Source organism: Quercus suber, unplaced genomic scaffold (genome assembly GCF_002906115.3).
Source record: "Quercus suber isolate HL8 unplaced genomic scaffold, Cork oak 2.0 scaffold_477, whole genome shotgun sequence".
NCBI lineage: Eukaryota > Viridiplantae > Streptophyta > Magnoliopsida > Fagales > Fagaceae > Quercus > Quercus suber.
The window spans coordinates 564,701-577,588 of NW_027069928.1; the positions used below are offsets into that span (position 1 = coordinate 564,701).

The window sequence follows — 12,888 nt, forward strand, 5'->3', positions numbered from 1 at the left end:
AATTTTGGATACATGTGGAGAATAAAAATGGTTTGAATTTGCCAGCCACTATAGAGAGAAGGAGAGGAGGCAAAGATTGAATTTTGGGAATAATAACCAGGTGAACTCATTTTAACATTTTCATTTGGGAATCATTTATATGTACATGGAATAGGAAAAGGAAAGGATAAAAGAAGAATGAGAAGAAGGATTATTCCAAATGTTCAGTAAAAGAAAGGATAAAAGAAGAATGAGAAGAAATATTATTCCAATGTTCAGTAACTTCTAGTACTTTATCCAAAACGTAGTAGTTTAAGCAAAGAAAGTAACATATATATCACACATCTTTTATTCACATTATCTGATCATGTAATTGAATGTGAATAGGTATGATTAAGGGTTACACGTGAAATAAAGTCAAATAACCCACTGAAACTACATTTTTTAGGAGTCGGGTAGAAGTCTCATTTTCTTGTATATATATGGTGCATCTAACTTTGTTTGCTTCACAGTTTCAGATTCTCAAATGCATATTTCTTAATCTTATTATCACTTTCTCAAATTCTTGTCTTCACTCTCAAAATTTTCTCCCTTTGATTCACACTTTCTTAAGGTCGATCTCCTTCTACCAACATCATGACTCATCTTCACCCCCTTTGGTCTCGTACTCTCACTTAGCCATCATCTCTCTCCAATCTTCCCCCACTAGCTAGGACCGCCACCTAACCGTCATCTATATTGTTGGTAAATATGGCTAAATAAACAAGTTTTGATTCAACAATGTAAACCCTAAAAAATTATCAATGATAAAAATAAATAGATAAAGTTAGAAAGATCTTACAAATTATAGAACCACGTAAATGCATTGTCCTTAAAGGTTGATTTGTGCCACCCGGATTAAAACTCGGTGCAAATGGCTCTCTTCGCCGAACAATCCCCCAAGATTAGATTATAGTGATTTCTTCAAGTTGAATGCAGACTCAAACAAAGGAGTAGAAAAGCTGTGGAGTGCGGCTGGAAAAAGGAAAGATGCTAAGAAAAAAAAATAGGGCTGAAGGGTTTATAAGCCAAAGGAAAAGAAGGAATAGTGGGCTAGCTCCAACAGTCATTGTGCATGCCCAACAAGCAGCACATTAAATGCCCCCAGCGGGTTGCTTGGGTATTGCCCAACGGGCTGAACAAAATTGGCCTAGATTGAAAAGAAAGGAAAAAAAGATACAGCCCAAGAATGATAGAAACAAGCCAAAACCCAACCCAAGCTCAACTCTAACACCTAGCCCATTATCTTTCAAGTTACCACTTAAGATGGATAGTGGCTTATAAACACATAACATGGTTCACTCCTAACCAATGTGGGACACAAAGTACAATACTAATTACTAAGTGTTTGAGACACAACCCACTCTAACATATATGTCATTGCATTCATTTGTCAACCTTGACGATAATTTTTTAATTCAAAAGCATGATGTTTTTATTACTTATGATGTTCAAATTGTCTCCACTCAACCTTATTATTATTTTTTTCTTATTATTTTTTTTTTAAGTTTGCTAACAAAATGAAAAAAAATAACAGTAGCTATAAAATTCAATTATTCATTTATTTTGTTTGTTTTTAATTTTTATATCGAGTTTTATTTAGTCATCCATATCACATAATATGGGATTAAAATTATTATGTAAATTCACTAGCAATAAAAATTATAAAATTTGAAGATTTGAAGATAATTTAATAAAATTTATGTAGTATGTTTGTAATGTTAATTATTTTTTCTATTAGATATTATTATTGTTTAACATTTTTAAATTACTTGGGGTAAATAAAAGTCCCATGCATCCTATGATTATGTCCCATGCACCCTATTTTTTACTTGATTTATCTCTATTTCATGATTTAATATAAAATTTTAGGGGTATCTAAGGTCAACTATTTGGTCCATGACATCTTTTTTTCTTTTTGAAATTATTAGACTACAATCGGGGACGTTTTGATACAAAGGCCAAAAATGTAAGAACGGCCTAAATCTCCCCTTGGTTTGTTAGATTTGTTTGTTAGTGGGGAGTCAAACTCAAAATTCACAATGTATAGCAAACAAAGGCTAATGGTGCTTTGTGGAAAGATAAATCAGAATAAGCTGAAATACAAGAAAATGAAGAAAGAAAAAAAAAAACAATCTGAAACTTTGACCCATTGTTAGCCAAAAGTGGAAATTGAAAGAGGTCGTGAGAAAAAGAAGAAAAGTTCTCTTATATCCATATTTCCACCCCTAAGTTTTGGAATAGTGAGGGCCCGTTTGGTAGGAATATTGTGGTTTTAGTTTTCAAAATAATGTGAAAACTGTGATTTAAAAAGTGTACTAAAAATGCATCTTTTCAGTACTCATAATGAAAAAAATGTGTTTGGTAACATGTTTTTATAACATTTTTTTAAAACTAAAAACACATAATTGAGTGTTTATTATGAGTATGTATTTTTTAGAAAACGTGTGTAATTATCTGAGATGGATAGTGTAAATTGTATTAATGACATTGAAGAGAGAGAAAAATCCCTCATGGACCCAACTAGGCAACTACTACTATTGTAACTTCTCTTTGCCCTTTGCTTCCTACTAGCCTCTCTTAAAAAGTAAAAAAACAATAATTTTAGAAAATTGATGACATGGCCTTAGCCCTCTTTTGGAAGAAGGGAATGGAATGAAATGTAAATGAATGAAAAGAATACTTTTAGAATATTCTTCTCTTCTCTTGTTTAGGAGTTTTAATAGAGGGAATGAAAAGTACATTCTCTTATTTGGGAGTTTAAATGAGAGGGAATGGAATGGGTAGGAGGAAACACTTATTTCTCTTTATTCCCTTAAAACCTCAAATTTCATTCCCCAAAAATTGAGAGGAATAGGAGGGGATGAAATTAGATTTAATGAATTTTTTACTAAAACTCCCAAAATACCCTTATATATTCAATCATTTATTTTAAAATAGGGGTCTAATAGTAATATTATCATAAAATGATTCAATTTCATTCACTCTATGTTACTCTCAAATAAGATTACTTATATTCCATTCATTTTCATTCATTTCCATTGCTTTATTTTAAAACATTCAATCGAGGTTACTTAATTTCATTTCATTCCATTCTTTTCCATTACTTAAATACATTCTGTAGGGACTAGATTTGAGCACTTCTTCTTTTGGATGAATAGACTTAGACCCAACTAGTCCAATACAATGAATTTATAGAGAGTGGATTGAAGAACTAGGCCTTAGTGAGTGTCATAACAATTAGACATGGCAATGAATGGGTGGAATAACAAGGACGTAAATAAAAGTGTAAAATTTGCTCCTTGGCCCTCCTCTGAGGGGCTTGTTGTTTTTATTATTTTTTTCATCTCTCCTTACCAAGGTTTTTAAGACAATCTAATTTGTTGCTGTGTTTTCTATTTTTCCCCTCCTTTTCTTGGAGGATTTTTTACATTATATACCTCATTCTAGTTGATCATGGCACTCTATTTGTTGATCATGCATGTCACTACTCAAGTGTTTGTCCCATCAGCCACCTTCTTAAACCTCCTGTGAGTTGCAGCAACCAAGCCAACACTGTTTATGGGTCATTTCCTCATTAATGCAGTCAGGACGATAGTTGTGGGCATTTAATGTGAAGGTGACAGTTTCTCCTTGCATTGCTTCTCTACCGTGCTCCCATGGCTGATCCATTATACCTATCCTTTTCCTTGGGATGCTCTAGGAGGCTGCCTTTAATGACATGCCGCTCTTCCCCTTTGTGATCTTGGTTGGCTGAGGACAGGACTATCCTCGACGATGATTTAGGGCACCTCGGACTTGCTTCTTTTGTCCTTGGACATTTCTTCCTCTTCAGCGTGGTCCTTGGACATTTCTTCCTCTTCAGTGTGGGCCTTGGGCTTAGTATAAAGTGAGCCGCGGCTGCCAATTCTTTGACCCCACACATTTCATTCCATTCATTTTCATTCCCTTATAATCCTATTTCATTCCCTTATGAACTCCCAAACAAAGCCTTAGTATATTTTTAACCATTAGAATTGTTAAGAATTTATTGTGTAAAAATAATGTAACTCTTCTAAAATTACTCTAGATATAACTTAATCTAATCTCTTTTTATTGTTATTATGCATGAGTTGATATTCATTTGAATGACACAATATAGTGATACAACTAAAATAGTGCCAAGTTGAGCTTTGAGTTGTTTATATTTGATTTTGTAGTACTTTATTAAAAGTTCAAGCTCGAGCTCAAACTTGACTTAAGATAGCTCACTTTGAAAATGTGTGTATATATATATATATATATAAGAGCAAATGAATATGTTTATCCCATAAACAGATCAATTAGATGACATCATTTCCCAAAATTTTTTATTTGAATACTCTATTAAATTAACAACTGTAAACCATAATGTCACATAAAATAGTAGGAAAGCAATATGCTAATCTTCCCAAAACCTTTCTTATTCCTTATGCCTATAAACTATAAAGTTAATACAAATTATTATATAGGGCAGGCTAGAAAGAAAAAAAAAAGTTAAAAATGTACGAATACAATAATACAATATAAATACTAGCAATATAATTATTACTATAACGTTTACTAAGTAACTAATATTAAAGTAATCTCTGGAAATATAGCTAGGCTATTCTTGCAAACCTCAAGAACATTGTTCAAAACTCATCCTCAGACATAGAAAGAATCTTAGCTATAATCGGGCGTGCTCTGCACATGGCTTCCAATGCCACAGCTTTGGGCATGGTGAACCCATTACCTTCAACCATGTCAACTTCTTCTTTACTTATCCTTTCCCACTCAAAACACTGAATTAATGACCCCAATGTCAAGCCTATTGTGCGTTGGGCAAGGCCTGCCCCGGGACAAGCCCTCCTTCCTAGTCCAAATGGCATTAACTTGTTTACATCACTCTCTTCACTTTCAAATCTCTCAGGCTTAAAACTAGTTGCATCATCCCATATATTAGGGTCTCTATGTATGGCCCATGCATTAACCAATAACATTGTCTCACGTGGAACATCATATCCTCCAATTGTACAATCTTCAGAGGACATGTGGGGTAAAAGCAATGGGGCTGCAGGATACAATCTAAGAGTCTCCAAGATTATATTTTGTAGATAGTGCAATTTAGAGACATCCAGTTCACTGATTAATTTTTCTTGTCCAATTTGATTATCCAGCTCAACTCTAGCCTTCTTCAACACTTGAGAATGATTGAGTAAATTGGACATTGCCCACTCTAATGTCATTGCCGATGTGTTAGTCCCGGCAGATAACAAGACCTGCTTATTATACATTCAATAAGTTCTTAAAATCACGACAATAATTTAAAAGTAGGGTAAGTTGCAAATTATACTCCTAAAATTTGGGAGTATTTAAATTTTACACTCTAAAATTTCAAAATTTATATTTTACCTCCTAAAGTATGGAGATGTTTGGATTTTACTCCTTAAAATTTGTGGGTATTTGGATTTTACACCCTGAAGTTTCATAATATGGGGGTGTAAAATTTAAAAACCCTTAAACTTTATGGCGTAAAATCCAAATTCTGAGATATCAGGATATAATTCAAATACCCCAAACTTCAGGAGGTAAATTTCAAATTCTGAAACTTTAGGAAAATCACGCCAAGAATTTTATTGATAGCTAATATTTTTATTTTTCCGAATATCAATAGCTAATATTTATTTTAGAGATTCTTAAAATGATCACGCCAAGAATTTTAAAGTAAAAATGGATTAATAGCTAATATTTAAACCGAAACTTTTGAAGCCTCCACAATTTTTTACATCAGCACAATATTTAAACAAAATATTTAAATAAAATTATTTTTGTTTAGTCCAAACTTAACAAGGAGTTAAACTCTATCTTTCTAACAAGTCCAATTAAACTCAAACTTAAACTCATCATTATCATTAATATTTAAATAAAATTATTTTTGTTAATCCAAACTTAATAAGGATTGAAATTCTATCTCTCTAACAAGTTCAATTTAAACTCAAACTCATCATTATCATATGTATATATATAACCGAAGTCTCTGAAACTCTTATAATTTTCTACATTAACACAATATTTAAATAAAATGATAATTTTATTTAAATAAAATGATAATTTTATTTAATATAAAATTATATAAGGAGTGAAACTCTATCTCTGTAACAAGTCCAACTGAAACTCAAACTCATCATTATCATTTAAAAAAAAATATTTAAATAAAGTTATCATTTTATTTAAATATAATTATTTTTATTTAGTCCAAACTTAATAAGGAGTAAAACTCTATCTCCGTAACATGGTCCAACTAAAACTCTAATGCGTCATTATCATTTTTTTTAAAACAAAATTATTTTTGTTAAATCCAAACTTAACGAGGAGTGAAACTTTATCTTTTTAACAAGTTAAACTTTAACTCAAATTCAAATATTGATAATTTATCTCTAAATTTGCAAGATTAATCATGAACACTATAAAAGTAAAGCAAACCCCAATATTTTTTTAAGCTGAGTAGAGATATGAGCTCTTCTTATGTTATTTTCTTCTCCTCTATTTTGTTGAAAAAAAAATTTATTTTATGTTTTTTCATGTATTTTTAAAAAGTAATTTTCGTACATGAACCTCCAAACTCTCTCTAGCCATTTTTTACAAGATAAAAAATCTTGCAATAATTGAAATTATTCTTTTGAATGTAACTCATTTTTTTCTTATATTTCTCTATTATTTAGTTATATATATATATATATATTTATATTTATATTTATATATATTTATATTTATATTTATATATATATTATTTTGTTTCAATAATTTCTAAGCAGTGAATTATCTGATTTTTAATATATTTTGGTCTTTCAGAAGTTTTAATATCTGAATTTTTGAGTTATTTTTTTGCTGTATCTGAAACTGTCTAACAAATTTTTTGTAAGCCACTATAAGTTCAAGCAATGGTTTTTTCATCAAATTGTAACACAAATTTAAATCATACAAGAGAAAATCATGCAATGGTGTAGTTTCTTAAAAATTTTGTAAAATTATTTTAATCTACTTCACAAATAGGCAGGTTCCCGTGCATAGTACGGGTTAGCGACTAGTTAATAAAATATCCCTAAGTCAAAAGTTTGAGATATTGTTGGAGTTCATTCTAAATTTCTACGTTACTATCGACACAACAAAGTGGGCTCCAATACAATAGATAGTCATGCTAGATAGCACAAGTAGGGTAATATGCATTGGCCTAGTGTTTCGTATGGTGAATATGGAAAACCACTAGACAAAACAATTAACCCAAATTTAGCTTACCTCTAGATGGTAAAAAGCAAAATTTATATTTGTGAAAAAGAACAATAAAAAATAAAATTATTAATATGATATGATTAAAGATTAAAAAGTACACAAAATTTCATTTTGTAAATGACTTATAACTCTCTGTACTATTATATATGAAACTAGTCACTGATTTGTGCAATGCACGGAAAAATTGAACAAAAGTTGTAAATTTTCAATTATAAAAGTTACATTAATAAGAGAAAAATACAATGAACAATAGTGATAACTCCAACACTAATACTGTTATATAGTCTCAACCTTCAGATGAATATAGTGACTTTGTTAGAGAGTGAAGAAAATAAATGTACCGAATATTAAGTAAAGGTTGCTTTAGTCATCTGGCTTAAATAGTAGAATTATTATTAAAAAAATCCTTTGAACACTTTTAAGCTAATAAATAAAACAAACCCTCATCACGCGCACAAATAAGAGAAATTTGGAAAGAATAGATTTTGAAATATCTAAATGTTAAAAAAGAATAAGAAGTACCAATTGAACTTTGGCAATCAGTCGTTAGATTGTGATGCCCTCATTATCTATCTTCTCTTTTCCTACCCCCATTGCTTATTTGTCTCAATCAATTCAAGTTTTTTTTTTTTTTTTTTTTTTTTTTTAAATTTAAGAAAAGTAATTTTGCATAAATTAAGAAGGTACCAATTAACAATTCTAACTTTGTTTTAAACTTTTAACTTTACTAAAGCTGTTAGTAATCCAAATCCCGAAACCTACAATTCAAATTTTTTTATTTAACTTTTAATAAAGCATAATACAAAGAATATAAATTGAATTTGAAAATTATCACAAAAATTCAACCATATAACGAAATATATGAGTATTTAGTTCCCAAAGTCCTTGGTTCCATTGTTTTGTTTGGGAAGTATCAAAGAGATTAGATTATACCTCATATGTTCAGAATAGTGCATATAACTTAATTGGTGTTCTAAAAGGAATTTTCTGTAATCACACTCCAACGAGAATATTAATCCATAGAAAAAGAGAGGCAAAACTTCACTCATGAAGGTATATTATTTCATTAGTTGCTGCACAAAACATGATAGTACAAGAGAAAAACATAACTATCTTATGTCAAACTTCCTAGGTAGCTTTGACGGCTTGATTATTCATACCAAGATTGGAACAAAACCGGCTCTAAAGATTATATTGAAATTAATTAATGTTAGTCACCACCTATAAATTCAAGACTGCTGTAAAGAAGTTATGATTTACGTCCTACTTCGGAGAAGAGAGAAAAACTCATCATAAAGTCCCCACTATGTATTATTTTGCTCGACCAATTTCCTTCTTTGTGGCTCCATTAGTGAGAAGCAAATTTCTTCAAGCATGTTTAGCTGTTTAGGGTTTCTCGCTAGAGAGAGAATAGATGCAGTATGTTTAGCCATTAAAAGAGTAAGATCGAGTTTTGATTTTGGAGAGAGAGTTTTTATTTTTAATAACAATACTGATATGGCAAGCTCTTAGAAAGTAAATAATAATAATAATAATAAAAATCAAAATAAAAAATAAGAATTGGGTCAGATTTGGTTATTTGATTACAGAATTTCCAATATATATTTTCATCGTCTTTAACAATCTTGTTATTGATGTTATCAACTTTTTAATTAGCATCTATTTCCAACAATAAATAAATAAATAAGAAGGAGAAGAAGAAGTAGAGAGAAATGACCTACACATACCGTTATAAGCCCTTTGATAATTTGATCTGTGTAGTATTCGGGCTGTGATTTTTGCAAAGAAAGCAGATGATCGATCATAGTGTTCCCTTCTCTTCCTTACTCCTCTTCTCATCAATAAGACCTTGCAAGAATGCATCTGCCCTGTTGGCCAGTTTCATCAATCTTTTCTCCCAACGCCTACGATCAATCCACCGCAACAAGGGCACAAACTCTTGTGGATTTGAGGGCCCTGTTGACCCTGCTATCTCTTTCATTATCCCCCTGAATTGCCTCGCTTCTTCCTCGTCTTTCACGTCCTCCCCGTAGTATCTCTTTCCTGCCACCATTCTCATTATGATGTTAAATGTCAGCTCTGAGAACATTGATTTCAATTCTACCTTAGCAAAACCTTGGCACGAGTTTCGTGACAGCCTGCATAGCAAGTGCTTGACTTCATCTCTTCGGATGCCTAGAAACATGTTGAGACGATTTGTTGAGAAGATTTCTAAGGCACTGATGCGGCGAAGGTTGCGCCAATGGTCTCCATAAGAAGTTGCTGCCACGGTGGTGTGGTTGTAGTTAATGTGCTTGGTGGCTAGGAAGCGAGGACGATTGGCTAAAATGATGTCATTCTTGGTAAAACATTCTTCAACTGCAGATGGCGATGATACAATGACCACGAGTTGAGACCCAAATCGTAGAGAGAAGATGTTACCATATTTTTGTGAAAAGTGGTAGAGAGTACGATGGAGGGGTTTCTTAATGAGATGGAGATGGCCTAGAATTGGTAGAGAAGTTGGGCTTGGTGGGTGGTGTTTGTGTTTTGTTCTTGTTTGGAGCAAGAACTTGAAAGCTACTGCAAGGAGAAGAAGAAGAGAGAGGGATAAGAATAGCAACATGTCTTCCGTGTTTGATTTGTTGTTTTTGATATGATGCTTAACTGGTCCTTACTCCCAAGTCCTAACTGGTCATGAATTTTTATATTGTTTCTATTTTTTTATCCTCTCTCACTTTTCACTGATTCTCAATGGATTGGTTTTTACTAGTGCACACCTTCTTTGACCACGTTTTTCTTCTCCTTTCTATCCACTGATACTCAATGGACTGGGTTTTATTAGTGCACACCTTCTTTGACAACGTTTTTTTTTTCCATGCATGTATTTGAATACCTTTTATTTTACTGAAACTAAAAAATTATTGATAAAAATACTGTAGATAAAGATAAAAGTTAGTTGAAATAGTAGAGTAGGGTCCGTAAATAGTGCCAAAAAGTGTAGTGGAACCCATAAATAGTAGCAAAAATAAGCTGGATAGTGAAATAATTTTCATTTTTCATCCTAACCCAAACGCACACCTAATATAGTAGCAAGTTTGAATAATTCTAGTACCACAAAAATAAATAAATAAATTTCAATTTTTAGAATAATTATCTTATATTATAGGTCGTAATTGGGTGTTTGTCATTTTTATTGGATTCACCATTGGTATTGAAATTGTGATTTTTTTTTTTATGTGCTTTTAGAATATTCGATCGGTAGCAAGTTCAGTAATATAAAAAATTCCCATAAAAAAAAGTAATACAAAAAATAAAAAATAGAATTGATGTATAAATTTATCCAAAAAAAAATTGATGTATAATAAAAATAGTATCTGTGGTATGGCAATGTAAAAGTGATGTTACAATAATTACATATTATTCTAAATATTAATTAATAATTTTGAGTTTCTAGTATAGTTTTTAGTATATAAGAGGAGTAATGATACTGTCACAAACTATTTTATAACATTTTTACAAACGGTTAATGTGTCCAACTTCTTATTGGTTTTTATTTAACTTCACTATTAACATCACTTTTTCATTTATCAATAACCACTCACTATATCAACATTTTATAAAATATTTTGTAAAAAAAATTATATCTTTAGAATTACTTGTATAAGAGATAAGCCTTTTCAACATTGATTAGTATAAAGTCAATTGAATTAATTGATATTTAAATATAAAAGATACTACTTTTTTTTTTTTTTGAGAAGAATAAAAACTAAGACGCTTATTGTAAATGATGCTTTTGTTTTTTTTTTCTTTTTTCGTGAGATTTTTTTTTTTTTTTTGGTAGAAAGGGAAATTCATTCAAAACTAAGCAATAAACAAAGTATTTTTTTCGTAGAATCAGTAAATGATTTTGGTCTGTTTGTCTTTTTATTTTTTATAAATTAAATGATGTTTTATAATAAAAGTAGTTGGTGTGGGGACCATGTACAGCAACTATTGTCGAATACATTTTATGTGGCCCAATTAATTGAAAAGCAAAGAATTAACGAAGGAAATTGTGAAAAGTCAAGACCCAAGAAGGACATTTAAAGTCATTCCACTCTAAAACCGGCCCCACCTACCAACTCTCTTATGCATTTGCATCATTTCTTTATCTTCTCTTTCTTACGTATTCCCTTATCTTCTTTTTTCTCTTAAGTCCTATCTTTACCAAATTCCAATATTCCCACGTCCCAATTCCCAAATCCCATCCCAAGTATTCAAAATTTTCTTTGAAATTCTCTTCTTCTTTTTAACTTTTATGACTTTAGTTCTCTAAATAGTTTGGACTTCTCTCTTTTGCCTGATGGTAATCTCTTCAAAAAATGTTTGAGCTAATCTCTTTTCTAAAAACTTTCAGAGAGAAGAATAAAGCTAAAGGAAAGATAGTGGCTTTGAGTTTAGAGTTTAGACCCAGCTGAAGGAAACAGTGTGGCTTTGAGTTTAGACCCAGCAAGAAGACAAAATAGGTAGGTTCAGAAAGGGAAAAGGAAGCCAAAATTCATACCAGCCGAAATTACCCGAAACAAACTGGAATTGACCAGAATTTTATCTGAGGTGGAATAGAAGGCGTTTCTATTCCGGTTTGTAGCCCGGTATGAGAAATTCCGGCCAGAACAGAACGGAATCAATAACATTGATTTAAACTACTTCTTTGGAAGATGGCGTGGCTGCAGATAATCCCAACTAAGTGGAAACTTTAGTTCATCTTTTTATAGAATGTCCCTTTCACCTTGGGTAATTAGTAGAAACTATCTTCTACCACCCCCCCCCCCCCCCAAACAACAACAACAACAACAAAAACAAAAACAAAAAATCAATAGAAACTAACTTGCAAGTACCAATAGAGGAAGAGAGAAAATTTATTTTGTTCGCAACTATTTATTATGGAGAAATATTAAAGAATGCTCTAAAAGCATTGATTTAGAAGCTATTTTTAAAAATATTTTATAGAAAAGTGATAAAATAATTAATTTTGTTGACAGCTTTTTAGATTTCTCATAAAAATAATGTCAAAATTTTTCTAATATAATTTATTAACAATTACTCTAAGGGTACCCATTAACATGATCATTTGTTATAATATGATATAGATGACAAGAAATCTAGGGCAGCAAAAATCAGCAGTAGCGACATTTGCTTTGTTCCAGGGGATTCAAATGTAACCCCTGAGCTAATAATTTTTTTTTTTTTTTTTACTCCCTAAAATAAAAATTTGAACATCTTGAGTCTCTAACTCTAAATCTTTTCTAAGTCCAACTGAAATAAACTTGAATATTATCTCCTTAACAATCAATTCTTGCAAATAAAATTACAATTAATTAAAACTTTTCGAATCTACAAGTGGAGTGGCTAAATTTAAATGTGTTTTTAATTTGTTATTTGTAAGTGGGGTTTGGGGCATGGACCAATTAGTCAATCGGTAGTTAGTAAATGTTAACATTAAAGACAATTAAACAATTAGACAAGAGATGATTTTAAAAAAGATTTTAAAAAATTAGACAAGGGGAATATAGCAAGGGAGTGATTGAGTGAAGACAAAAACAAATGTTAACATAAAAA

General features: G+C 31.0%; 1 protein-coding gene across 1 annotated transcript; it reads right to left on the minus strand.

Annotated features, from left to right (window-relative positions):
- Positions 1-4,440: 4,440 nt before the first annotated feature.
- LOC112034317 (cytochrome P450 81E8) lies at positions 4,441-9,949 on the minus strand. The gene is given in 3 exon segments (XM_024067132.2): positions 4,441-5,297; positions 9,036-9,118; positions 9,121-9,949. Coding segments are annotated over 3 exon segments (1,503 nt in total). The 5' UTR covers positions 9,914-9,949; the 3' UTR covers positions 4,441-4,670.
- Positions 9,950-12,888: the final 2,939 nt, after the last annotated feature.